This window comes from Gossypium raimondii, chromosome 12 (assembly GCF_025698545.1).
Source record: "Gossypium raimondii isolate GPD5lz chromosome 12, ASM2569854v1, whole genome shotgun sequence".
NCBI lineage: Eukaryota > Viridiplantae > Streptophyta > Magnoliopsida > Malvales > Malvaceae > Gossypium > Gossypium raimondii.
The window spans coordinates 36,906,208-36,933,937 of record NC_068576.1 but is presented as its reverse complement, the minus strand read 5'-3'; the positions used below and the strand labels follow the sequence as shown (position 1 = coordinate 36,933,937).

At 34.1% G+C, this 27,730-nt stretch overlaps 2 protein-coding genes across 3 annotated transcripts; one reads left to right on the top strand and one right to left on the bottom strand.

Annotated features, from left to right (window-relative positions):
- The first annotated feature begins 7,497 nt into the window (after positions 1-7,497).
- On the top strand, positions 7,498-9,516 carry LOC105763906 (cytochrome b561 and DOMON domain-containing protein At3g61750). Its single transcript, XM_012582313.2, has 4 exons — positions 7,498-7,933; positions 8,013-8,412; positions 8,493-8,770; positions 8,851-9,516. The coding sequence occupies exons 1-4, from the start codon at positions 7,649-7,651 to the stop codon at positions 9,127-9,129; spliced, it is 1,242 nt and encodes a 413-aa protein (XP_012437767.1). The 5' UTR covers positions 7,498-7,648; the 3' UTR covers positions 9,130-9,516.
- Positions 9,517-10,402: 886 nt separating this feature from the next.
- LOC105763905 (protein REDUCED CHLOROPLAST COVERAGE 1) lies at positions 10,403-26,369 on the bottom strand. 2 transcript variants are annotated; one of them, XM_012582311.2, is made up of 25 exons: positions 25,932-26,368; positions 25,762-25,823; positions 24,787-24,879; positions 23,804-23,876; positions 23,354-23,671; positions 23,174-23,241; positions 22,928-23,059; positions 21,321-21,362; positions 20,666-21,184; positions 20,402-20,556; positions 18,697-19,204; positions 18,554-18,616; positions 18,359-18,460; positions 17,641-17,958; positions 17,093-17,185; positions 16,892-16,993; positions 16,684-16,788; positions 16,384-16,517; positions 16,040-16,223; positions 15,421-15,552; positions 15,011-15,123; positions 14,243-14,333; positions 11,420-13,713; positions 11,102-11,171; positions 10,403-10,564 (listed from the first exon to the last, which is right to left on the bottom strand). In XM_012582311.2, exons 1-23 carry the CDS (start codon positions 25,990-25,992, stop codon positions 11,581-11,583), a joined length of 5,601 nt encoding a protein of 1,866 aa, XP_012437765.1. In that variant the 5' UTR covers positions 25,993-26,368; the 3' UTR covers positions 10,403-10,564; positions 11,102-11,171; positions 11,420-11,580. The 2 variants fall into 2 exon arrangements, with proteins under 2 accessions (XP_012437765.1, XP_052481049.1); XM_052625089.1 differs by having other exon boundaries at positions 16,892-17,185; positions 25,932-26,369.
- Between the last annotated feature and the right edge of the window lie 1,361 nt (positions 26,370-27,730).

Genomic DNA, 27,730 nt, shown 5'->3' with positions numbered 1-27,730 from the left:
TCGAGTCACACGCCCGTGTGCTCAACCGTGTAGGGCGAAATTCAGGCTTGTTTTAAGCCATTCTCCTCACCCAAAACACATGCATCTATAATCAACCCAATGGTATCAAAACCACATTCAAATAAGCAACCAATTAATCATTTTTCAATACACATATTACACCATTTCATATACATCCATTTCACCTCTCAAATCCATGCCATTCTTACATTAAAACTCATCTCAAATCAATACCATTTTTGTGTCATCAAATGCATACCAAACCAACAAGACTTATAAGCCAAAATATGCATATAATCTATTCAATAATTCAACCTCATAAACATCCACATACCAATTATCATTTAAGCAATTTTGATTCACATATCCATCACATATTCAAACCGTTTGCATAATCAATTCCATCAATCAAAATGCCAAACATACCATATTTAGCACACATATACATAACCAAATATTTAGCCAAGTTAAGCCAAATCACATGGCTTAAACACATCAACACATATAAGCTTCAATAGCTAAAATAACTTATACATCTCATATAATCAACTAGCCTATACATGCCATATTACCAATTTCAAATAGATCAAAAATACCAAATCAACTCTTGGATAGTGTGATGAAATCTTCGATGACTTCCAACCCGAGCGAGCTTTCAAATCACTAAAAAAATACTAAAAATAAACAGAGTAAGCTAATAAGTTTAGTAAGCCGTATGATTATCGGTATTATAAATAATTTAACAATTTATTCACAACTTAAAGCAACATAAATACATATAATTCAGCTCCTTCCAATTTAATTCTTATTGCATTAACAACTAGGTACTTCAAATATGAATTCATCAACTTTCACTTATGTATCATATGAATTTATCAAATATTACTTACTTGTCGAGCATATCACGTATACCTGTACTGACTCATATTGTCATTTCTATTCTCGTACCATCATCTCTTCCATTGAACCATTGGAATTAACGTCGAATACTTGGTATTTTGCACACTAAGTGCCATATACGTAGTAAAACCATCTATACCTCATATTACATATATATCACCAATTCATACATCAATATAACATGTAATATCATTTCCATACAATCCAACCAACTTTTCCAATTGCCTAAGCATATAAAACCATCAATAAGTTAGTACCATAATGCCCATATTTCATCGAATCATCACAAGTGAAAACAATAAGTATTCAAGCTCAAGCTCTTATAACTTTCATTTCATACTTTAGTTCACCATAAATCTTCAATACTATGTAAATCACATAACATTTATATCAATTCGTTTCTATTCGTATAACCTGTAATTCATTAGTAATAATAGAAATTTATTTGTATCAACAGTAACTTATACATATCAACAGTAATTCATCTATATAATTACATAGCTTATTCATATGATCAGTAACAGTAATTATGCCCGTTGAACCTATTAGAACATCAAGGGATACACGGGTGATACACTATAAGTGTATTTATCAGAAATCCATCAATTCATTATCATTTCCGCTCTTTCGAGCCATGATCGATAAGCTCATTCCGAGCTAATGAACGGTAAGCTCTCTCGAGCTGAAACGGTAAGCTCATAAGAGCTGATATATCGGTAAGCTCATACGAGCTATGGTGAGTCCGCAACAAATGCAGGAGCTCGACCAATACGATAACCCTAGTGACATGTCACTTGTATCCTACTATTTTCTCTAAGTTCAAAAGGGGCTCGGTATTACTCAATAATTTCCTCAATCAAGCATTCGAATTTCGTATCATACATTTTAAAGAATTATAATTCTATTTCAAATCAAATACAAGTAAATTCACATAATTAAAGTTCGATTCTATTGATACGAACTTACTTGGCTAAATAGTAGAAATTCCAAGGTTTAGGGACATTTTGGTAATTTCTATTTTCCTCAATTTCCTCCCACTCTTGATCTAAATAATCAAATTTAGCTATTTCAATCCATATTCTAGTCAATTCAATCCAATTTCACATTTTAATGTTAGAAATTTTTAATTATTTTTATTTACCTAATTGAGAAATTACATCTTCATGCCTCGTACACAAGAGGAAATAAGCTACGCTACATTGGATCCACGATTTAGTCGAATTCGGCGTACCTTCAAAAGTTAACAAGAATTAGATGAGTTAGTTTCCAATTGAACCAGTTGAACCACAAAATCAAACTCATTGCTTTTGTATTTAACCAGTTAATCCAATTGATTTAATTTTGATTTACAAATATATTATCGGAATTATTTTTAACTTTCATGTAATTGATTTCAACTCGGATTTTCATTCTATTATTTGCTTACCTTTAAATTTCTTTAGAATTTTCTTTCTATTAAAGTAGGTATCTAGCATAATTAGATAATTAGTGTTTTTAATTTGTAGGTTCATTTGCTTGGTTCTTGCTTTTCATTTAATAACTGATTAAATTCGGATGCCTTAATGCCAAATTGTAGATTATAATGAATTAATTAAAGATGTTCTTGGTCAGTCATAAATAATACTTCAACTCAGGCTTGTAAACCTGAAAAGTAAATAAAATATACAAAAATAATTATAAAATCTTATAATTAAAACATTTATTGAATAATAATAATTATAGACAAATTGTAATTCCATTTTTTTTATAATTATTGGAACTAATAGCAGCATTTAACCTAATATTATATCTTAAAGCCTAGGCAAAAATTATTAGTATCATTAAAATTATTATTCTATTTTGATAAAAATATAAAAACAAAAGGTATAATATATCAAGTTGGAGTTGAATATAATTTTAATTCTTCAAGTCAAATTTAATACAAATAAATTAATATTTAATTTTAAATCGAATCAAATCGAGTTAAATTAGATGATACTAAATGAAGGTTGAGGCGAAAAAAATCGACCCGTCACGTGTCATTGCCATGTCTATTCGTCCTTGCAAATATCTGCGTTTCGCTGTGGTTACAGTGTGACATGTACCACAAGAAGAAAAATGGCTCATGTAAAACAGTACGAGAGCCTGGAAGCAACGAGTTCATATCAGCCTTAGCAGCTGGCACCAAATCCAAACTTGTAGTAGAGATCACATCCGGCGCATCACCATCCACAATCGCATTAGCCACGGCCACCAAACACACTGCCACCGGGTCGAGGTTCGCATCCATCCTCCCAAAGGCTGCACTTGCCGAAGCCGGAAGAGAAGCCAAAGCTTCAGGCCTCATAGACATCATAGAATTCGAAACCGGAGACCCCATCAATGTCCTACAAAGCTAAGACAACATCGATTTCGCCCTGCTAGATTGCAAGAACCCCAATCACCCCGAGTTGTTGAAGTTGATCTTCGGCGGTGGTGGTGGCAAACAACTTGCGGAGCGGTAAAGGTGTGGGAGGTGTATGTTATAGGAATGAAGGATAAAATTCTAGTGAGGTCAATAAAGCAATATCACATTGGGAAAGGAATGGAAATTGCTACTATAAGTGAAAGGCGAGATCACGGCAGTGGTGGTAGTGATGGAAGAACATGTGCCATGAAGAAGAGTGGTATTGGTAAGAGCAAATGGATTGTTGAAGTTGATGAAACAAGTGGTGAAGAACATATATTCAAGTTGCAAAGATGAAGAGAGTTTTAATTTAATTAGCATTTTGTGGAAACTATGAGGCTTGAATTTGTTTCATATTGCTTAATTGATGTATATTTTATCACTTATCTTAGTTGGCATTGGTAGTGGAATTTTTTGGTTTTATTGTAAAATTGGTCCCTAAATTGTAGTAAAACTTACATTTTTGTCCTTAAAAGTTTTTTGGGGGTTAGAAGTGATTCTAACTCTCGAAACCATCTTTTTGAAAAATAAAAGTTTTTGGTTGTCGACTTTTTTTAAAAAAATTTTAAAATTGGGAGTCGCCACCAATCTTTTATTGAGGTGTAATTGGATCACCTAAAAAAATGGCTTTGGTCTACGAGTTTTAGAAAAACGGATCCGGGAGTCAGTTACGTACGAGGAAAGATTAGCACCCTCGTAACGCCCAAAATTGGTACCTAGTTAATTAATTAGTGTCTTAAGGTCGAGAATTTAGAAAAAACGTAATCCTTAGCAAAACTTAAAAGGTTACGTATTAAGACCCTTATTATTTCAGAGAAGGAAGATACCACACCCAATGCGTTAGGGCACAGCATTCTAATTTTCCCCAAAATGAATTGGGCCAAAATACTTGTACAATAAAACTTTAAAAGAACATCCACTTATCCAAGATTTAAGAAATCACACCCAATACGTTAGGGCACGATTCCTCTAGAATCCCAAACTCAGAATATTTCCTTTACTTTAAAAGAACATCCACTTATCCAAGATTTAAGAAATCACACCCAATACGTTAGGGCACAATTCCTTTAAAATCCCAAACTCGGAATATTTCCTTTATTATTTTTAAAAAAATCTTCATTTCGAGAAATCAATGCGTCACATCCAATACGTTAGGACACAACGTGTTGAATTCCCAATAATGAGTTTTAATTTTTTTGATTGAAGAGAAATGCTCGATTGTCGGATTTAACGAAGAAAAATTGAAACCCAATACGTTAGGGCTCAATTCCCTTGAAAATCCTAAATACGAACATTATCTCAATTTTAAAAAATTTTCTATCTTTAAATTTGAGTAAAAAATGATGTAATGTGATTTTATACATACAAATGCTATAATAATAACAATAATAAATACATCATCAACATAAAAATAATATAAGCAAATGAATAAAAAAGGTAATCCATGACATGTAAAATATTAAATGTAAACACAATTATACAATGGATGGGATAGCGAACAAATAAATAAGGATCAAAAGATGTACACATGGAAATTATGAAGATTAAAAATATACATATAATTTACAAATAAAATTTTAGGTTAAAGAATTTATATATAAATACAACACATAATATACTTATGAAAATAAAGAAAAAATAATTATACATACATATATAAAATAATAAAAATAAGTATATTTTAAAAAGAAAAAAAGGTGAGTATTTAATGACTTAAAATGTAAATATATACATATATATATGAAAATATTCATTAAAAATAGGAAAATATTCGTTTTTAAATATATATATATATATGTGTGTACATATAAAAGGAATATATATAGATAAAAATTAGAATAAAAATAATAATTACACTATTAATTAATAAAATAAATAAAAGAACATAAAAACTAAATTGAATTGCAATTACAATATCCTGGGTAAATCCATAAATAAATAAAAGTAAAAGGACTAATTTGAACGCGCGAGTTACATAGAGGGGCTGGAAGGGAAATTTTCCCTTCTCCTCTAGAACGGTGTCGTTCAAAAAGATTAAATTGGAATTTAAAATAAATAAAAGGGTAAATTAAAAAAATAAAGAAAACTTAATTACAAAAACATTAAAAGGCGGATGGGCTAAATAAAATAAATAAATAAAATTCGCAGTGGTATCACCTTCTCCTTATTTTAAAATCGTAAATAAGTAAAAAATAATAATCGAAAGAAAAAAATAGTAAGCCACCTTTAAAAAACTGCCAATCGTTCTTTTTTTTATTCCTCCTCCTCCTTTCTCTTTTTTTCTCCTTTTACAATGAAGGGAGAGGCCTCTATTTATAGTTGAGCCTCCCCAAATCCAATGGTACAGATCAATTACATCAACGGCTGAGATTAAAGGGTATCTACAAATTAAATCTCTAAGATTACAAAATCATATCTAAGATTATATATCATATCTAAGATTGCATATCATATCTAAGATTGCATATATCATATCTAGGATTGCATATCATATCTAAGATTGCTTATCCTCAAAAATTATGTTTCCATATGTGAGCCCGGGCTAAAATTGGGTATTACACTAACTATCAATTTTTAGCTCAATTTGACCCAGAGTTGTTAAAACCGATCTAGAAACCGACCAATACACTGGTTTGGAGTAAGGGAGAGAATCAATTGACCCATGAATCGAGATAAAAAAAAACTAATTGAACCAGATTTTATAATTTTTAATAACTTTTTAATTTTTTTATATTTAATCATTTATTTAATTAAAATCGAGCAAACGGTTGAATTGAGAATTGGTGACTTAATTGGTTCGATCATTGACCCAAAAACCATGGTTTAACCTAAAAAACGATATCAACCAATAAGAATGTGACAATGACACTCTCTTATTGGAACCGTACACTTTTTTAGCAAAATAGGACAAAATAAATAGTTTAGGACTATTTTGTACAAAAAAATTGAAGGACCTATTCGGAAATTAAATTATGGTTCAAGGGTTAATCTGCAAATAGTCAGGCTGTCTCTTTAGCTTCTTCTTTTTTCCTCCAGTAATGCCATAAAAATCTCAACCAATGGGGCATTAATTAAGTGAAAAATTATTTTCATGGTTTTCAAGTATTTTAGTTTCAATGGCAATATAGCTGATTGTGAAATGATTGTTGTTCTTATAAAATAAAAATAATCATAAAACTTTTTATTTGTTTTTAATAAAATGTTTTCTTCTTTATTTAATTATTTAGTTGTAAGAAAGCATATTAAAAAAAACAACATAGCAACTAAAATTAGGTTTTGAAAAGATTCAATTCCTTCATTATTATTATTTTTAAGGGTTGAGTTATCGAATGATTGATATATATATATATATATAATCTCGTGAAGTAAAGCAAATTAAATAAAAGCTTGTCTTCAAAACTCTATTAGAGCTACAACACTATAATTTTGTCAAAATTTGAACTAAAGCTATATTTTATATATATATATATATATATATATATATTGTTATAGAATTATTATAGAATATATCACCCGATCCAAAATCTAATCTACTTTGATGATTCAAAATTCGGCTCAAAAAAAGTCTCTTTATATACCCTTCTAAGGACCTTTTTAAGGTGGGTTTGCTCTCTCAAAACTCTTCACTTTTTTATCACATCTCTTTCTTCACGAAAAATTCTTTTATCTTCATACTCTATCCACTTATATCAAGAAAAAGATAAACCGATCAACTCAGCTACCAACTAAATCTTGTATCAATATGTATATGTATATGTATATGTATATATATATATATATATATATATAAATTTGTTACATAAGTTCTTTTACTTAAATCGTGAGGGTTATGATAGTCTAATTTTACAGAAAATTGAATTAGATTTCCACTTTATGGGTTTTTTTTTAATATATTAATATATTTATTATTAGTTAGCATATCAACGTTTAGGAAGGTAGTGCTTACTTTAGAAGGCAAATTGGCTTTAGAACAACAGTACTATTAAGATTTTACCAGTTTACCTTAAAACAACTTCATTTCATCCAACCCTTTGTTGCTAAAATTACACCCATCTAAATCCACCTAAATACTTCAATACATTTGCATAAAAAATATTTCAAGACAAAGACAAAAAAAAAAAAAAGCTTATTTGTTTATGAGTTTGCTGGTGGGAATGATGATTACCAACAACAACCATCACCAGCAACAACCATATAATTGCAACCTTAAGTTCAAAGAAACTTAAAAAAACATCTTAACCACTATGCACAACTTCACCTTCACACTTTTTCTTCTTGTTCTTCACATTGTCAATTGAGACCACTTTGATCACTTGTATCTCAATGGCAATTCCAAGTTTTTTTGTTTCCTTTACCAAGATCCTTGTTGGGTTTTGCCTTCTTTGTATGGTACATAAAGATTTTGTGGTTGCCGGTTTTGAGGAGGTTCGGGTTGAACATGATACGAATGAACCTCTTACCAATGGTTCAATCACTACGGCCGGTACTGGTGAAGATGGGAGATCTGAGCTTTGTGGTACTGATCTAAGTTTCCTTGGACCACCTTATGGTAATATGTCCACTGCCAAAATGGTGTGTTCACCTATATGGAATACCTTTGTTCTGAGGGTAAGTTGTTTTTCTTTCAACTTATTAGCCATTAGCCAATCATTTACTAAGCTTATACCATTGCTTACTGTGTATGCAGTACCATCAGAGGGAAGATAATGTAATGACAATCATATTATCGGCGGTCTACACGACAGGATGGGTTGGGATCGGTTTTTCGAGGAACGGGATGATGCTTGGATCTAGTGCCATGGTGGGATGGTTTAATAGAAAAGGTCATGCAAGGATCAAGCAGTATTACTTGCAGGGTGCCCATGCATCACAAGTCATACCAGATAAAGGTGAATTGCCACTTAACGGTATTCCACCGGTTGTTTCCCTTCATGGGGCAATGATTTACTTGGCATTTCAAGCCAAGTTCGAACATCGTCTTGGCCGACAACCGATTTTATTAGCTTTTGGAACAAGGTACCCTACTGGTTTTCACCACTTAACTAAACACGACGATAAGACCGCTGTTTGGTTCGACTTCTCTCAAGGTACATATACTAACTCTTATTAGTTCTTATCATTCTTTCAAAAGCAGCATGATATAACCATGGATCAACCCTATTTGCAGCATCTGTTTTAAACATTGACACAAGCCAGAGGAAAAACCACGGCATATTGGGTTTAATGGCATGGGGTTTAATTCTCCCAGCGGGTGCAATCGTCCCGAGATACTTAAAGCACAAAGATCCACTCTGGTATTACCTTCATGCTGTGATCCAATTCCTGGGGTTCATCCTAGGACTTGCATCCGTACTCCTCGGTATACAACTTTACCAAGGCATGAATGCCGATATCCCGGCACATAGAGGCATAGGAATCTTTGTTCTTGTGCTTAGCATTCTTCAGGTTTGCGATGCATGATTATCAATTAATCATCTCTGATATACTTCTTTTATACTGATGAAATGTGACAAATATGATTCCAGGTAATGGCGTTTTTCCTACGGCCGAATAAAGATTCAAAGTACCGTCGATATTGGAACTGGTACCACCTTTGGTTCGGACGGATGGCCCTTTTCTTCGGATCTTTAAACATCGTACTGGGAATTCAATACGCTGGCGCAGGGGATGACTGGAAGATTGGCTATGGGTTCCTTCTTGCCATAACTCTACTTGTAGTTATTATTTTAGAAACATTCTCCTGTATGAGGAGAAGAAGAGACAAGTCCAATCTGCCTTCAAACTTCCAAATGAATACAATTTAGTAACTCATGTTCAAAAAAAAAAGAAGAAAATTTGTTGATATTTTTCGATGGATCAAAGGGGGTTTTGGTAATGATGGATCATGTATTTTGCATCAGATTGGTGTGTGCTCAGCATTGAAGGAAGTCAATCCATGGCTAAACACCGTTGTTCAAATGGGACCCCACAATCCTACATGGTTTGAATTTAACCCCTGACTGAAACCTATTGTCATGTGTGAGTTTTGATCGTGTCAAAAAGTGATTAAATTAGCTTCATATTTGTTTGTCAAAGTTGAAGAATTCCAATTTCAGTTTTTCTTTTCCTGAGACAGAATGGGTCAATTTTTTTCTCTGTCAAAGCGTAATTGTAAACATACCTACTTTTTTCAAAGCATGACTATTTTTTCATGTCCATTGTTTATCACTTGGTAGTATACTATTACCATGTCAAAACTCGAAGCGTTTTGGTTTTGATTTTTATCCATGTTAAAGGGAAGTTGGTCTTGGACCCTCAAGAGTGGAGCTATTGTGCTCCGGGTGTCTATATTCAGTTTTAACCCCAAATTTTGTCTCCTGACTCCGAGGAGGGCTCAACGAGTTTATGGAGTTTGTGGAGCGCCTCGCCAAGTGGTAGTGTTCTTACCCACTAATGTCATATAGGGCATGGATTCAAACCCCACCAAGGCCAAATGCTCACATATCCTTGGTGGTGAGGCGCTCCTCAAACTCTATGAACCCATGGGGCTTTCTTCGGGGTTGGGAGACAACTCAAGGCAAAAACCGAGCATAGACATCCCGGGCACAATACCTCCACTGTTTGAGGATCCAAGACCAACCTCCCATCAACATTCCATAAGAAAAGGATATGGAACTGCAGGTGTCAAGGCCCGCTGACCTGCAAGATGCTCTCATTTTCTTGTGCTGCATTGCACTGGCATCGTGCCTATAAGCCGGTATAGTCCCTTTTGTATTCCCACCAACTCCTCAAAAAATCAGCTGAAGGTGAGCCTTCCATGGTTGCAACAAGGTCCTGAGTTTCAATCTGGGGAGGCATATCTTCGGGTGACAAAGCTTTGAGGAGCCAGTGGATATCTAAAGAAGACAATACTAACTTATAAGCACGACACTGGGGCGATGTGACCACAAAAAAATGAGAGTACCTTGCCAGTTGGGACAACAGGAGATGCAAAAGCTGTTTTCTAATTTGCAATCATTATAAACCGGAGCAACTAAGCTAATTTGAGCAATACAACGATGCGGATAAAGCAAAAGGCAAAACTCAAGTCATATACAATTGAATAAAACCAACTATCAATGTCATTTCTATTGAAGATCGAAAAGGTGAAATCAGTGTTTAAAATTCTATGATTTAAAAAAATTGTTCTAACTAAAGTATAGACCAAAATTGTCACCTTAACAACTGCTTTAAATCCCCAATAGTTATTACCATTTGAACCTGCAGGAGAAAACCAAAATGTCATATGAGCACATAAAAAACACACCAGTTAGTCAAGGCAAATAGCCTATTTATACACGGAGGAAGCCAAGGGATAATCCTAGGGGAATTATTTTAAAACACTAACAAACAATAAAATTCAAAATAAGAGATAATAACAGCAAATTCAAAAATAAATACAGGTACAAATTTATGTCCGACCAACTATAATATAGAATCCAACCAATACAAAATCATAGCAGACAAAGAATCAAACAGAACCGGACCAATTTGAAAAAAAAGAGACAAAACCCACACATGGCATACACATCTAGTGGGATTGAGACCCACACATCACAATTACGGATGATGAAACTCGAATCTAAGTACTCAAGGACCCAAGACCTCTGCCTTAACCAACAAGCCAACTCATTAGCGGTTCATTTTTATATGTTACAGCCACAAAGGGTCATTTTCTGAATTAATGAATGATTAACAATTACCAATGGAAACTACATCAAAGATAAAAACACATAAAAACTGTTAAGTCATGATTACCTGATTTGAAAAGCCGCACTTGTCCTTGTTCATACTTATAGCTGAATCTAGTACGAAGCAAATAAAATACCTGAAAAATGTTTTGTTATAATTAATATGATAGTTCAAAGGGAAAGAGAAATTTTTTCTGCATCTATATGATTTTAAGAGTGTTCCTAGTTTCTAAAGAGCTTAAAAGGGCTATGATGACCTAACTATTATTTGCGAAATAGAAGTACCAAAAAAATGAAGATAGTGAAACATGGCATGTGATGCATATACACCTCTTTGTGAATGGAAAGCAAAAGATATAATTGGCCTCAGTTAAATAAAACCAACCTGCATTTTAGATCACAAATCCAATGGATAAAGCAGTCTGTTACCATAAAGCCAGAAAGAATTCTCTTCGCCTCTCGTAGGACTGATCAAAATTTGTGTTCTCTACCCTGTTCTGACAATCTTGCTACGGTAAAATCAGCAAGGAAAAAAAGGGCTTTTAGCTATGTGGCTGTGGCACTAGCTGTACAATTATCACTCAAATAAAGGCCAGTAGTTTTTGGAACTTCACTCCCTCTGATAACTCTATTGTATATAAGTTTAAAAGACTGCGAGCCATATGGTCGACTAAGTAAACTGATTGGCATTCTCAACGTCTGCTTTCGGTTCCTTCTACCTCTTACTAAAATGCTGAAGGTTTTCTCATCATCACTCTTCCTTTCAACACTGCCTCCAGCATTTTTGTTTGGGCTGTTGTATTGGCTCGGTTTATTTCCAGAGTTGTCTAGACAATGGTTCAAGTGACCATTTTCCTGCAGGCTTTCCAACCCAGCTCTAGATACTTCATTAGAACTATTTATTGCTTCAGATGCTGAAATGTTGACTTCTTCCTTAGCTTCTCCAATAGTCTCAATATCTACCGGCAGCATTGAAGCTGAAGTAGGGTTAGAATCATCACCTTGGATTTTCGGTTCCAATATCTGATCAGTAATTGGCTCAACAATCCGTGATGGTATGGGAAACTCCATTGGATGACCAGGCCAAACTGTCCCCGGAATGAACTCTGGTACACTGGGGCCCACATTGCACTGCCATGAAAATTGACTGGGGTGAAAAGGGCTACTAGTTAGAGGAAAGGTGCTTGTTGGTACAGGTTGGGGTTGAGAATAGGGTGGATACATAAAGGGTAGATGCTGCATCATGTTTGGAGTTGGAGGAGGTGAAGGAAATGGATGGTGAGGGGAAGAGCATGCTGGATTTGGTAAGACAGGAGGAGATGCAGGATGAATAGGCATGTTCACTGGCCAAGGTGCAATGGCTGGAACAGGTCCAGGTCCAGGAGGAAGGACGATGTTCACGGGGCATGGTGCAGCACGAGGAATGGGTGTTGATGGGTTGAAAGGAGCTGCAGAGGCAGACAACTTCCTATTGGTTAGTCCCTGACCGTTACCGGAAGTTAGGACCAAGGGTTTCTCCTTCAATTCTTCTACCCCTTGTAATGCGGAACTTGAAATACTATGGGGTTCAAAACTTGGAGACAAATCCTTCTCAGAGAATTCCTTTTCAGGAGAATCAATTGAACTCGGCATGCAATTTATGTATATGCCATCCTGTATAACTTCACGAGCCTCATCACCACCAACTTCAAGTTCTTGTCCTTCCTCTCTCTCAGTCACCACCAAGGAAGAGTTATCTTCCATCACAGAAGGTGACCTAGTTTCTTTGGTTTCAACCGCATCAATTTCCTCTTTTGAACTATCAGTTGAATCCAACAAAGCATTTTCATTCTTCTCTTTAGATATGTTTTCAGTCCCTGTAGTCACCTGGTCAAAACTGTCTTTTGCCTCATTAATTTCATCTTGATGATGTTCAGCGTTGTGGTCTGGGGCCTCTTGGCTATCATGGCAATCAGTTTCAGGCCTGATATGCAGTTTGGAGATACTTCCTGGAGGAGCCAAAGCTACTTCCTTGTAAGAAGGAGATTTCCCAAGACTGACTAGAGAATTTTTTGTTGGTCGGAGATCATTTGGTGCGAAGGTAGAAGCAGATCCCCCTGAAGAATTAAGCACCTCACCTCCATTTCCAGAGACTTTAGCTGAACTTTTACTAGATGGAGTGGACTTAACCCTGTATGCAACAGTTCTGATTATTCCCCGTCCAAATTTTGAACCTTGGGAGGGGCTCATGGTGTGCTGCTCTGTATAAGCTCCATGAGATATAGTTCGTTTCTTTAAAAGGTAAAACCTACTATTCTGATTAGTGGCCTTGACAAGAGGGAATTCCACATGAGGATCAACATTCTTTTTCTGATAACTAAAAACCTTCCCAATAGTTGCTCGCCTCTGCTTTAATCGCCGTCCACCATGTGAGGCAGATGCTCTAGGCCTTTGGACATGTTGCCATCCATCATCACCTTCAGCATGTAATTCAGAATGAATGTGATTATCAACGTTTATTTTTGCCTCTGTTGTCTCTTCTGCAACAGGAGCATGGGGCTGCAAAGTTACAGTGCTAGTCTGCTGGTTAGCATCTGGTTTATCTTCCTGTTCAGGGAATTGTTTCTCTTCATCTGAATCCTCTTTTGCAGCTTCTTTAGGAGAATCCTCAGATCTTTCTGGATGGACTTTTCCCTTCACCTGCAGAATAGAATTGAGATAGCATCCGAGGTGAATTTTAGGTAAAATAAAAGAAAGAAATATGTTACACGCATCAGATGGTGCATGCCAAAAGTCATGTTGCCCTTTTCCTAGCCTGCGGACTTCCTATTATCCAGGCTTGTCAGTTGAGTCTTTCCATGATTATGCCTTTACCAGGATGCCTAGATACTTTCCTTTTTAATTTAAAGTTTCCCCCTTCCTAGGAGAAGAATGTGCAATCATTTCTTTAAGGTTTACTTAAGCAGTACATCAGTCATATGGGGCCTCATTATGACATTTTGGCAACTCAGTAATTAAGGACCTTAAACTACTTCAAAGGCTTTAGACAATCTGCATAAACTTGGTCACCAACAAAATCTAGATAATGCCCTACCGACAGCAGCTAAATACTAACTAATATCAAGCTATAGCCTTTGCCCTTAGTAAAGAGAATCGGATTTTGAGTCTTGCTTTAATCATCAACAATCAATAAAAAGTTTGAGAAACCATAAATAAAACTCCACCCTACCTTCATAACGAAGCTTCTTCTCTTTCCTGCCACAATACCCTTCCCTTTCGCATCATGATTTGGATTAATGTAGTCAAGCAAATCAGATACACTGCAAAATAGCATAAAAAATCAATACAAGTAAAAGAATGTCTAAATTTCCCCAAATGGTAAAAAGAGGGTCTAACATTCTATCCTGTAGCAGACACAAGGGTAGGAAATATGCATACAAATGCTAACAATTTGGCCAAGCACCAAAAATTTCTTGTCTCAACTAATTACTGCAATATTAAACTTTTAAATCACTACAGAAGCCTTTTAGATGCTATATAGCTCAAAAGTATCGTGGCCAGCTACAGCACATTTGAAACAAGAAGCTAAAGTTTTGTTTACATTTTACTCAATTTGGTACAAATAAAACTATAATCCACCAGCCATGACAAGCAGAGGCTGAGGGAGGTGTTTATGGTACCATAGATCATATTAAAAACTGATCTCTTATTTTGGTAATGAGCTCAAGACACTTCTAATTTTCTTAAGCAGAGAGAAATATTAGTCCATAAGCAAGTTAGAGCTCGGTCCAAAATAGACAAATGACATTTTTAGAATCCCCAAGAGAAGGCATTGATTACTTTTTCCACATGCTAACTCCGAGATATACAAGAAACCGACATAACAGAAGGAGCAATTATGTGAATAGCACATGAAGTAGCAAAAAGGAAACTACATGACATTCACAACGATCAACTATTTCCTAGTCACTTATGAGGTGAATATCTAAGATAATACCTTAGATGGCCTTTGCTAGCTATGGATGCATCTGGCTTCTTAGTACCATTTCGAGCAGCTTCTTGTTGTTCAAATGCCTTGGACTCAAAGTACTCAAGCCATGCAGCAGCATCCTGCAGGGATAAGAAGTTGCAATAATGCATTGGTGAAATGAATCAAATAAAATGAAATACATGTAAAAATTAATCATATCTAACACATGCTGTCAGAAATTATTGATTTAATTCATGCACTTGATGTGCATATGTCAAAAATTAGCAAGCTGCTGTTTCTGCCAACTTTCACTTCATTATAATTTGTTCTGTCAACTAAGTGTTTGAACCACTAGCTGCACTGTTTATTGGCCACAGGTTACTTCTATTAGTGATCTGAATAGAGTACATGTTCAATCTATGAACTGAATAGGATACCTGGGTACGCAAATCATCGGGGCCCAGCTTTGCTCGGAGAATTTGCAAGGTTGTTTGTTCATGTTGTACACTCAAAGGGTAAGCCTCCATCAATGAGAGCGCAATTGCTATTGCATGATAACTTGCTGCTGTCTGGAGACGTTAACATAAAAAGTGTTATTCTGGTTAGGGGAAAAGGAAACCAAAAGTACACAACTTCATAAAATATTAGTGATACTTCCTAACAGCTGATTTGGGAGGATGTATATGCCGAAAATAAAATTTTATGTAGTCATTTACATGTTTTTAGAGAACCTGCATTTCAGCAACAACAACATCTGATACAGTATTGCCTTACTAACCACAGTATGATCTAACTTATCATGCTCATGAAGACCATTAATTCTCTGTAGTTATGAATGCACTTCGTCAGTTAAGATTATAAAAGCAAGCACTTGAGCTTTAAAAGAAAACCCAAGAAAAATTTAAAAAAAAAAAACTCTAGAATGCCTTTAGTTTTAGCCATATAAGAAGATTTTTGTGATAATTTAACAAAATAGCATCATAGATTCATATAAAAGAAAAAGAAAATAACAAAGATCGAAGAATATTAAATAGGAAAAGATAAAAAAAATTACACCTGAATATGGTCTGGACCAAGTAACCTTTGGTTACACTTCAGAGCTTTGTGTAGATATCTGAGGGCAACATGAACATTGCCCAGGCCTTCTTCCATCATGGCTACATTTATATATGTTGCGGCAGTATTTGGATGAGACATGCCACAAGTAAGATGTAAAAGGTACAAAGTACGCTTTACATATCTGATCAATAATAATTTATAAATGTTTAGATTAAAAAGGTTAGCCAGAAAGAAAAGAAAAATGATTTTAAACCATATTGCAAGATTTTATTCAAAAACTCACAACGCGCAACAAGATTTTAAACCATGATTTGAAATGCATAAAATGAAAACAAACGTACTGAAGAGCAAGTTCTGTATGCTGAAGCCTGTAATAGAATACAGCAAGATCTCCATAGCTCTTCATTGTGTCTGGATGGTCTAGTCCTAGTTCTCTCTCATTAATATCCAAGGCTTTTTGCTGATATATAGTGGCCTGAAATTGGAAAAGATTACTAATTTAGATTCAAATTGAAACTCTCAGTAAATAAAATTAGACAACATTTGATAAGAATACTTCTCTAAAATTGTTTAGGGTAATATTGCTCTAGTATAACATGGATTTGCCCAAATTGAAGGATAGAAATGGTTCACAACAAGACCTGATTGAAGTCTCCAGTGTGATATAAAACTACAGCAAGAAGGCTGTAAGCCCCAGCTGTCATTCGATGATATGGACCACAAACTGCTACCAGCTTTGACAGAGCCTGCCAAAACCGGAAAAATACAACAGGTTAGATACAAGAGATTGAAGAAGCACAAGGTGGGAACAAGGCATATAATCTTGGAAATAGGATAAAAGACATATACCTTGGTTCCATAAGTCACTGCATCTTCGAGTTTTCCCTTATCTAAGGCTGTTTTTGATGATTCTAAAAGTTGCCTTCCATCAGCAGATGAGCATGCTGCTTGCTGAAAAGAAATAAAATACAAATCAATAATAAAATCAACAAATTCTGAAACAAAGTTCAGGAGGAAGAAAGAAAACGTTCCATGAATTGAGTTTATCACCTTATGGACTGGAACCAGGCTTACAACATCTGATGGTCGGAACGGGGTAGGAGAATCCATGTCAAAATCCCGTGGAACCAATTCAATTCCTACCTAAAAGAAACAAAGGAGAGAAAGGAAATCAATATTTTACCAGCAACGCATCCAGTTTTTTTTGTTTATAACCATTCCCTAGGCATACAAAGTATCCTATATAGCCATAGAGAATTCCCTTATTCTCAATTCTTAACAGTAAAAATGTGTTTTTTAGCCAATTTAATAGCGGAATCTATCATCTACATCTACTGAGACAGCAAGGGGGCTGGGGCAGGGAGAAGCATTGTTACCTACATAATTTATATGCTCTTTCCATGACAAAAGCACTAATGAAACTAGGTTATAAAGTTATAAACTATCCAGGATGCAGTCCTATGCATCATCTCATTGTAATTTCAAAAACAGTGGCAAAGGGCAATATAGCCTTCTTACAACTAATTAGTCAACACAGTGGAATGTAATTCATGTACAAATCCTTAAAAGCTTGGACAAAAAATCATAGCCTTTAATACCTTATGGCATAATCCACGTAGAATTGCAAATTTCCTGATTTCATTGAAATCTAAGTTGCTAATATCCCATTCATATCGCTTCATCAAGAAGAGCTGCAACCATTTCCACACCAGGGAATGGATTCTGCAAGACTTGTGTAGTTCTCCATTATCAGGGACTCCAAGCAGCAGGTTCAGTGCAGAAGCTATTGATTCAGCCATTTTATCACTGTTATCAACCGTGGCTATCACTGCCTGCACAACATGCTTGAAAGCCCGAACAATCATCTCATGAATACAAAGTGACTGCACATGCGATAGCTTTTCGGAAAGCTTGACCTGAGTAAAAAAGCAACATCAGCCAATAACTTATTATGAATAGAAATATCAACTAATAACTTATTAAGGAAAATAATGAAGTCAGTGTTACATATTGCCATATCTCACAGGCTCAAAACACCAGAAGCAATTTTATGACAATGGGATAGGCAGCAAAAGATGATAGACTGTAGTGAATTTTCACAAACTATGATGCAATATATGTGAATGATGTTTCTAAAACATACAAATTAAATCTGCTCAGAAAACTAATAAAATTATGAAACTACTTATACACTTGGCAGATCTGCACAAAGCTTTGGGAAGAAAAAAGAATAGAGTTAAGAATTCTTTCCAATCTGGATAAAGATGTATAAATAAAGCATTTAAGAATCAAAAGATATCAGACTATAGCACTTACAACATGTCCCAGAGAACGCATCTGAAGACCTCTAGTATGCATGAAATCAGTAAGGGTCCGCCCATCAACTGGTGAGAGTTCCAAAGACCCAAAATCTGCAACCTGCAATAGCTTAATAAGTACTAGAACCAGGAATTTCTATAGCATTACCTACAGACACAATGAAGAAAATGAGGAAGCAACAGTCAGGGTTACCAATTTCGGAAGAGCAACTTCAGTGTAATATTTCTGTGACAAGTCAATAAGTTCCTGCAAAGACTGTCACATAAAATGGGCACATTAGACAAATGCTTCGTCATATAACAAATTCTATGGTATCAGTATCCAAGAATATTTACCTTGCAATGAAGTCCAGTATCCGATTCTTTAAGTCGAGCAAAGGCCTCTTCAGATAACTTGCTCTTCAACACAAGTTCACCATCTCTTGAATTGGTTTGAAGCGTAGATTCCATAGGAGCACCAGTTACTTTTTCAACAGCGCCTGGATGAGAATTTGAGTTTACAGACCCTACATTCCCATCTGTTTTTTTCTTGTTCTTGAGGGACCTAAGAGGTGTCCCAAGTCCCTCAACCTTCATCTCGTTCTTGGGCCTCTCCCTGGATGGTTTTTTATCTTTTTCTGTGTTTTTTTGGTCCTGCAAATGTTGTATCCAGCAGGCTCCGAGTTCCCATCTCACAAAAGGTTCCTGTTTGAGTTCCTCTTCCTCAAGTTTAGCAATACTTTCTTCCAGCAAACCCTCTACAGAAATTTGGGAAGAACTAGGCTCTTCATGTTCCAGAATTTTTGAAGGTGAAGCTGGCTTATTGGGTTCTGAAGGTTTTGTTTTGTGAAGAAGTAATCTCAAACTGAGAGGAAAAAAAAAAGGAACTGTTAAGATTTCTGCTCATGAAGCCAAAGGAATCAAAAATCATACCAAAACTATGGAGCAATAAATGCATGGTACTAAATAAATTACTCTGTTTTTCCATTTTACAAGATGGAGAAAATGATAAAACTCCTTAAAAACCTACATGTAAGCCAGACGATCTAAATGCAACTCAAGCAAAAACACCAACATAATGATTTACATATTTGAGGTTTGAGCTTTCCCTTCAGGATAATAAGATACTAGAAAATATTTAGCGGAATTTTGGAAAGATCTGTAAGCTACACCATTTAGATATAACTCAAGCGGCCACCTATAAATGATTTCCATCTTTGAGGCTAATGTCTTTCCTACAGGAAAAATAAACTTGGAAAGATTAGTTGAAACTTGAATCTATATACAAGGCGCGCCATCTAGATGCAATTCAAGCAAGCACCAATCCTGTGATTTCCATCATTTAGGTTTGAGCTCCAGGATAAAACAAAGGATTTTGCTAACGAGTGCTCTAAGGACGCTCTTAAAGGTTACTATACATAATAATATCTTCTGCATTGGAAACAATAAATGAAGTTTTCAACCAATGCATTTAATACAATGTTATTAAAATAAATAGTCTATGTTAAAAGATTGCCTAATGGATACTTGTTAGCAAAACCCTAAAATAAATACTGTACAAAGGGAAAGATTTACAAGAGCCGCACCATCTAGATGCAAGTCAAGTGACCACCAATCTACTGATTTGCATCTTTGATGTTTAAGTTATCCCTCCAAGAAAGATTATTAAAGATTGGAAAACATTTAATTCAAACTTGAAACAGTATATTTAAATCATTGTGTAAATACACTCAAGAAGAGATCCATCTATCAAACACAAAGAAAATTTTGTTGAAACTTGAAATATGTAAGCAGAAGCATCTAAATGCAAGTCAAGCGACCTCCAATTCACTAGTATACATCTTTGAGGTTTAAGTTATCCTTCCAAGAAGATTAATGTTGAACATTAGAAAAGATTTATTCAAGCTTGAAACAGTATAATGTTTTTGAATCATACTGTATACACTCAAGAGGAGATCCATTATCAAGCATATTAAAATATGTCAAATCAATAGTTTGAAAAAAAACATATTATACAACTCATACATACAGATGCTTAACATATAGTGGGAATTAGTATAACCTGTTAATATTGAGGGCATTGGCCCCGCCTTCAGGCTGTTCAAGTTCAATGCTTTGAGATGGATGACTGCTTTGCTGATTCTCTCTCCTCTCAACTTTCACAGTGGCAATATAGCCACAGTATCTTACATTTAGCACACCTAAAGTGGAAATGTCCTGCAGTCGACATGTAAAAGTTGTTTCAATCTCACCAATTCAGAACGTAGAATCCTAAATTGTGAAGAGAAGTTCGTTCGTGATTAAGGTTTTTCTTAAAATGTCTTACGTGTGCAGCTGTATTTTCATCAGCTGTGATCCCTTTCAGTAAGTTTCTTTCCAGCAAATTCTTTTGATCTCCAATTGCTTGGATACCATCAATTTTAGTGTCCACCTTACAGCTTGCATTCGAAGCATCTTTCATTACCATAATATTCAAGTCCCCCACTCTCTTGGAGTAAAGAGGTTCATCATTATTTATTGAACTTGGACTCAGCTTTTCCGTTACATGCTTCACAGCCTTAATGGATCTGAAAATGGCCACGTCAACAAATAGACTGTGAAGAAGGAATGCTTTCCTGTCCCTTATCTGCCTCTCCTCTGCTGTCTTGCAAGGCATAGATGCAATAAATGAAAACTCATTGGCCCAAGGTATCAAATCATTTTTGCCATCTCTTCCTAAACCGCCTCCATTGCCCCCCCATGTTTCATCCTCTGTAGGAAGAGGTGGGAAATTTGAAGGTGATTGTGCTGCGATTGGAGGTACAAGCCATGTATTGGCTCTAAAGCCATAAGGAAGATTCGCAAACTGGAAAAAAGAAATTCAAAAAGAAAAGCAAAGTTGTGAAACAATACGATAGTAGTTTATCTTGATAACCAATATCTTGAACTGAGTTCATCAGAGCAATTAAATTAAATGACAAGCAGTGATGCAATGAACATACCTTGTTGCGTTCCAAAAATGCTTTCATGAGATCAGCGTATGCCTGTAATATGCATATCAAGATATTAACATGAGGATGTTGTTTAGATAAATCAGAAGAGGGAACATGAACTGAAAAATACAACTTTGGTTCAGACAAAATTTAGTTACTTGACAAAAACAAGTCAAGGGAAACACATAGAAAAGAAGCGCAGCAGATTCGTAATATTGTCCTTAAAATCTCTTTGAAGAGAACTTTCAACCGATTGAAGAAGTCAACAACTTATCTAGTTACCTCAAGCATCACATACTAACTACAATTTTTTATTTTACACAAACTATCGAAAAATTTCTCATCAATTTAACCATTACAAAACTATGTAAAGGTCAAGCCAAACAATAGATTATATCCACAAGTTTAGCATGATACAATTCTTACGTAAATCTTACAGTACTCGATACAACTTCCTATTCAAATATTATTACTTTCAGTTTCAAAGACATAATAGCTGCAGTACAAAGCTTAAACATCATAATATTCGAAAAGTTTCTTTTAACCAAACAAATCCAATATTATTTTCCCAAGTCAACGTCCAAATCGATGACAAATCCATATATAAAATTCGAAGCTATATAATTCCAAATAATTGAAATTATATAAATTACTAACCAATGAAATGTATCACTTAATAACCATATTAACCTAAATAAAAATTATAAGAAAAATTAATCATGTTTACCATTATATTTCAGGAAATTGGGCTTCCAAAATTAATAACAAATTTACTTCAACGAATGTACAAAACATCAGTGCTTATCATCATGGTTTCACCAAAACCAAAATAAGCAACTGTTCTTTATGCATCATCAACAACTTCCTTACCATAGTGCAACGTTAAAAACAAAATCTACCAGGGTTCACAAAAATTTCAACCAATCATACTCCAATTCAAACAAGCACAACTCATATCCATGATCAAAGATTCACCAAGCATCCATCAAAATTCCAAACCAAAATCAAAATCCATAATATCTCTAATATCATTCTCCACAATACTCATTCATCTTTTAAAATAATATATTTTTCCCCAAGAGAAGTCACAAACGTTAACACCAATAGTACCTCAAATTCTCAAAATGTTATCACACAACTGCGGTATTATCTCTTTTAATCCCAACGAAGCAGAAACCACATCCATGATCAAAGATTAACTAAACATCCATCACATCTCCAGAATATCAACAGATCAAAAACCTAAGCTCGAATTCATAAATTTCCCAATGATCAAAATAAATCTCCAAACTAACCCATTCAGCTTAAAAACACAAATATTATCAAAGATTCCACCATAGAAGTACCTCAACTCTTAAGATTCACTGATAAACAAACTACACGACCAAATATTATCATTCTTATCAAGGGAAAACCATTAAATAACGCATGCAAGACAACATAATCTCATAATCTGCAAAATATGAAGATGATCAAAAGTTGATGCGAATCTCATTTCAAAGCATTTTATTAGTTGTTGGTTTTTTTGGGGGGCAAAAAGCATTTTAGTAGTTTCGATAAAAGGAAAATAAACAAACAGAAGTAATATCGTAAAATGAGGGAAATAAAAAACTGACATTATCAAAAGCTCTACTCAGTTGGCGCAACAAATCAACAAGATTGTGACAAAGGATCTGCTGCTTCCCAACGCTATAAAATCCTTTCCGGCAAGCTTCCACGTGAACCAGCTTTCCATTGCAAAGCTTAACCTGATCATTATCAGAAAATTATATTACAAATTCAAGAGGAAGAGAGATATAGCATTTGCGAAGAAAAAGACGCATCACTACAAGCGGTTAAAGAACGAAAACGGAAAATCTCACTTCTAGAGAGAAGAGATGATCGTCAGTGGCGATCTCCTCAACATGGCGCTTCGCCGTCCTCCTTATAACTGAAAATGAGATGAAAAAAAAAAAGTTTCTCTCGCTAAGTTCAAACTGTACTCGCGGGAAACAAGAAAAAATTCAAAGTTCGCTCGAGAGATCGAGAGAGAGAGAAAGTACACTGAAGAGGAGGAGTGAGATGAGAAAGGGAAAAGAATTCATAGAAGGAGCCAAGCTTAGGACGAGAATGGCTTATCTCGCCGTCTACATAGACTGGTACGTCCTTCGCTGGAGATTTTGACAAAGATTCTTTATTCGTACTGGCGGCGGTTTTCTTGGCGGCGACACCGCCCTTCTCCCCAGCAGCCGGCGCATTCTTGCTAGCGTCAGGCTTGATCTGATCTTTGGCAGTGGCCGACGGACCAAAGCACGTAGTACAGGCCACGATATCCAGCACCCGTCTAACGTGCGCCACCGCGCCGTCTTCATCGTAGTCCTCTGTTCGTTTTTGCAATCAAAATTTTAGTATTTTTTTAGGGGTTTTTTTTGTGTGTTAATAATAGTTACGTACTTAAAAGCATGCAAATGCAATGGCCATAGTATTAACTTTTTCCTCGTTTAAAATTTTACCTTCCGTCAAAGTTAAAACGCACGGCTTAAGCGCTGAAACGTCGACCGCATCTTTTAACCGCGGCCCTCTAACCTGTAAAAGTGTAAAAACAAAAGTAAATGAAAAAAAATTAGTTTCAGTTGGGATTAAATCTTGCCCTTTAACTAAGCCTAAATTGCGAAAAAGTCACCCAACTTTCTCTCAATTCTCATTTCAATACAAAAACTTTGGAATTTTCTTTTATGGATAACGGAAGTTTTGACAATTGAAAATTAAATTAAACATTATCTTTGATAAATATTTTCGTTATATTAAAAGAAATTCTAAATTTATATTGACCAATTGAGCAAAAATGAAATGTACATGCACACTTTTAATAATTCAATTTAATTTCTTTTAATCCTTTTATTAAAAAATCACTTTGGTACTTAAAAATTAATAATTCAATTAAAGCTATTTTAACACAAAATTTTTGCTTTGGCCCTCCATTTTTTTAAACTTGCCTCCCAATTTATCTTGTCTTTGAACTAGTTTAATTTTGTTAAACAAGCCCTGTACCTTTTTTATATCCAAATAAACTCTTATTGCAAATGAAATATTTTATTAGGTATAAATTAAATGTTAGGGTCTTAATTGGATACAAATTATAGATTAAGGGCTTATTTAAATGTAACAAAAGGATAAATACTCATTTAAATAAAGTGATACGATTTTGAGGACTTATACATAAATTATCCACAGATAGAAAACGATTGCCACAGCGTGATTGATTCAATGACTTACAGCAATATTTCAACTTGTCAATTTGAATCTATACGTTTGTGTCCTTCCATGGATTTTTAATATATATATATATATATATATTGGTCGAAATTTTATGAATTATAAAATTAAAAAAATAAAAAATAAGGTTTTTCAATTAAAAAAACAAAATAAATCTATTTTCTAAATTTATTTTAACAAAATAATGTACAAAAAATTGCATGCACCTTTTTATCCTCACCTCATGAGATAACGAAAAATTTGTGACGTGGCAGGTCTCGGTTTTTACCGACAAAAGACGACGAACGTCTAGGATTTTGTCCGTTGATATTCCCTGCACATTTTTTTTCAAAATTAAATTAATAAATTTAGACCAATTATGAAAAATTCAGACAAAAAATGTGAAAATTAAAAATAGAAAATGAAATGAAAAGAAAAATTTTAATTTCTTGCCAATTTGTCCACAAAAACCAAAATATTACAACAGTCAAATTACGCAACCGTAACCTAACTTAATCACGCAACAGCTGAATTTTAATTCAGTTAATTTTCATAAATTATAGGAGATACAAAAATAAATAAGCATTTTTAGTAACAAGGATTAAAATATGGTCTAGTTCTATGCCCAATCCCTTTACTTTTGAAATTTTAAAATTGAATCCTTTTATTTTTATTAAGGCTAATTTAAATTATGAACTTATCTTAAATATGAATATGTTCAAAGATTTTGATTTAAAATTTAATGGGAAAATTGTAATTCAATCCCCTCATAAATGATGAGATTATAAGCTAATATGTGATAAAATTGCATCTTGACCCCAAAAATGAAAAAAATCTATTTAATTCCCCAAAAATAGTGAAATACAAGATAAAATTATATTTTAACCTATAAAAATTTATAATTCAATTCCAACTCCACCTAAAAAATTTCCAGATTCGCTCCTACTTTAATTTTAGTTTACTGAAATTTAAAGCAAAAGGACTAAACTACAAAAGTTTAAAGAGTACAAGTACTGTTAACAGAATTAAACCTTAACAAAGCTCGAAAAGCATGTGCAATGAAAAGTCGCCTCTAAATTTTAAAGAAACTCGTAAGCACCACACACGCATGGTGCCAAACAAAAATTAGAAGCAAAAGCTCGTAATTAATTACTAATTATTGTTAATAAATTATGGAAGCTGCAAAAAGAACATGAAATACATTTTTAAAACAAACCTTGAGAATAACATGGGTTTCATCGGGAAGGTGTACGGTAATATCCATCGCTAATGGAAGAACTGCAAAATTGAGGTTAATTTTTAGTGAAAAACGAATAATAATGGCGGATTTTAAACTTAAAATGAGCTGATTAGTAGAAAAAAAAAAAGAAATAGAAAATTTATTACGCTTATCTTCTTTCTTCTTCTTCTCTCCTTTGGCTTTTCCACGGCTGTTCCTTGGAGCCATTTTTTTCAAGCTTTTGAGGTAAAAGATAAAAAAGAAAATGGATCTTTAATGAACTGAATAAAGGAAAAAAAAAACTAAGTGGCGGCGATATATAGAGCCGGTGAAGCTGACAAAGAAATGAAAAACGAAGGTGGTTTTAGAGAAAGGATAATGAAGAAAGCGTATTAATCATTGAGAAAAAAATAAGTGAAGGTCTGTAATCCGATAGAAGAGAAATGGTAGGGACGATGAATATATGATGATTAGTATAAGAGGGAAATAAAAAGGAAAAAGAGAGTGTGTTGGGTGTGATAAGGAAGGAAGGGCGGAGATTTAGCAGTCAGATGAGTATATTGGCATTTTATGGCTGTTTCTAGACTTAGACGGTGATAGCATTTTGTGGGAGGTTTCTCCTCCTCTATAATTTTTCTATTAACTACTCTATGGTACATATGATATATAATAGTCGGATATTTGTAATTTTGAATATAATTTTACCATAAAATATTTTTAAAATATAATTTCGTGTTAACCACTATAGATGTTACACTAATCATATCGCGGATTTTTCCTTTTTATAATATAAAAATAAAAATTTTAAAACTAAAATATATAATATAAAAATAAAATGGGTTGAAGTTTTCATACAACTAAAAGTGTATACAAATAATCTAATTTCGTAAAAAGTAAATAAAAACCTATAAATATCCAAATTCCCACTATTCATTTTTCATCCTTAGGTTAATTACATTGGTCCTTCTTAAGCTAGCACTCAAAATGATAATATCGTATCATTCATATCATTTTATTAACCTAAGCATTAATTTTAGCGTTAAACCAACTCAGATACAACATATAACATATTTAAAATATAATTTTAGTCGATTGAGTCTTAATTTAACTAACATGGGCATTATTATCAATGTAGAATGGCATGGGTTCGAAAGCGTTGAATGAGCTATGGGTAGTTCTAGGCATTATCTCAAAAAGAGCATACGGATGGTGGATTATTTTTCTATAGGTAAATTACACCCAAGGTTGTTAATCTTAGGGGTGTTCAAATGGTTAACCGAACTAAACTAGTATTAACTGAATTATGCGAACTAGTATTAACCGAATTAACCAAAACGAAATTTATATTTTTTTTTTGTTAAAACAAGTATAAAACATATAAAAAATACATCGATAATGTTCATTTGTCTTGAAAGCTAACCGAATTAACGAAATTAATCGAAATTTTAAGTCTTGAAACACTACATAATTAAGTTTGATTAATTTCGTTAATTACTTGATTTCGAATCAAATTACCTGATAATCAAACTTTCAAAAAATCATTAATTGACATCTGTCCGAATTAGATTGGTTAACCAACCAATTATCCGAATTAGATCATTCAATCAGTTAATTCGATTTTAACTGAAATTTGAATACCTCCAGTTAAACTATTAATAAGTTTACGTTTTGGTCATGTGCATATCCATACACACACTCATTTTAATTACCATACAAGCACAGCTTGTACATCAATTCCACGACCTTGGGGATATGGTGAACGCCATTGATCAATAGGTCAAACGTTTTTTAATAAAAATTTAAAAAGTAAAACAAATAACACATGTAGCATCTATTTAAAGATCTTGTTGTAGTGGATTCTTTTAAATCAACGATTGAAATAAGAAAGAAAGAAAAAGAAACACCAGTCCATTGTTGATCATGCCACATAGGATTTACATTGAGAAATGTTAAGTTTACCTTTTAA

What these genes read in the sequence shown, in the direction of transcription:
- LOC105763906 (XM_012582313.2), top strand. Translation starts at nt 7,649, where the DNA reads ATGGCAATTCCAAGTTTTTTTGTTTCCTTTACCAAGATCCTTGTTGGG. An exon ending in GGAATACCTTTGTTCTGAGG is followed by an intron (nt 7,934 to 8,012) that starts GTAAGTTGTTTT and finishes CTGTGTATGCAG; the next exon opens with TACCATCAGAGGGAAGATAA. An exon ending in TTGGTTCGACTTCTCTCAAG is followed by an intron (nt 8,413 to 8,492) that starts GTACATATACTA and finishes CCCTATTTGCAG; the next exon opens with CATCTGTTTTAAACATTGAC.
- LOC105763905 (XM_052625089.1), bottom strand. Translation starts at nt 25,992, where the DNA reads ATGGCTCCAAGGAACAGCCGTGGAAAAGCCAAAGGAGAGAAGAAGAAG. An exon ending in CATTTTTGGAACGCAACAAG is followed by an intron (nt 21,185 to 21,320) that starts GTATGTTCATTG and finishes TCTTTTTTCCAG; the next exon opens with TTTGCGAATCTTCCTTATGG. An exon ending in GAAGAAGCTTCGTTATGAAG is followed by an intron (nt 13,714 to 14,242) that starts GTAGGGTGGAGT and finishes TCTATTCTGCAG; the next exon opens with GTGAAGGGAAAAGTCCATCC.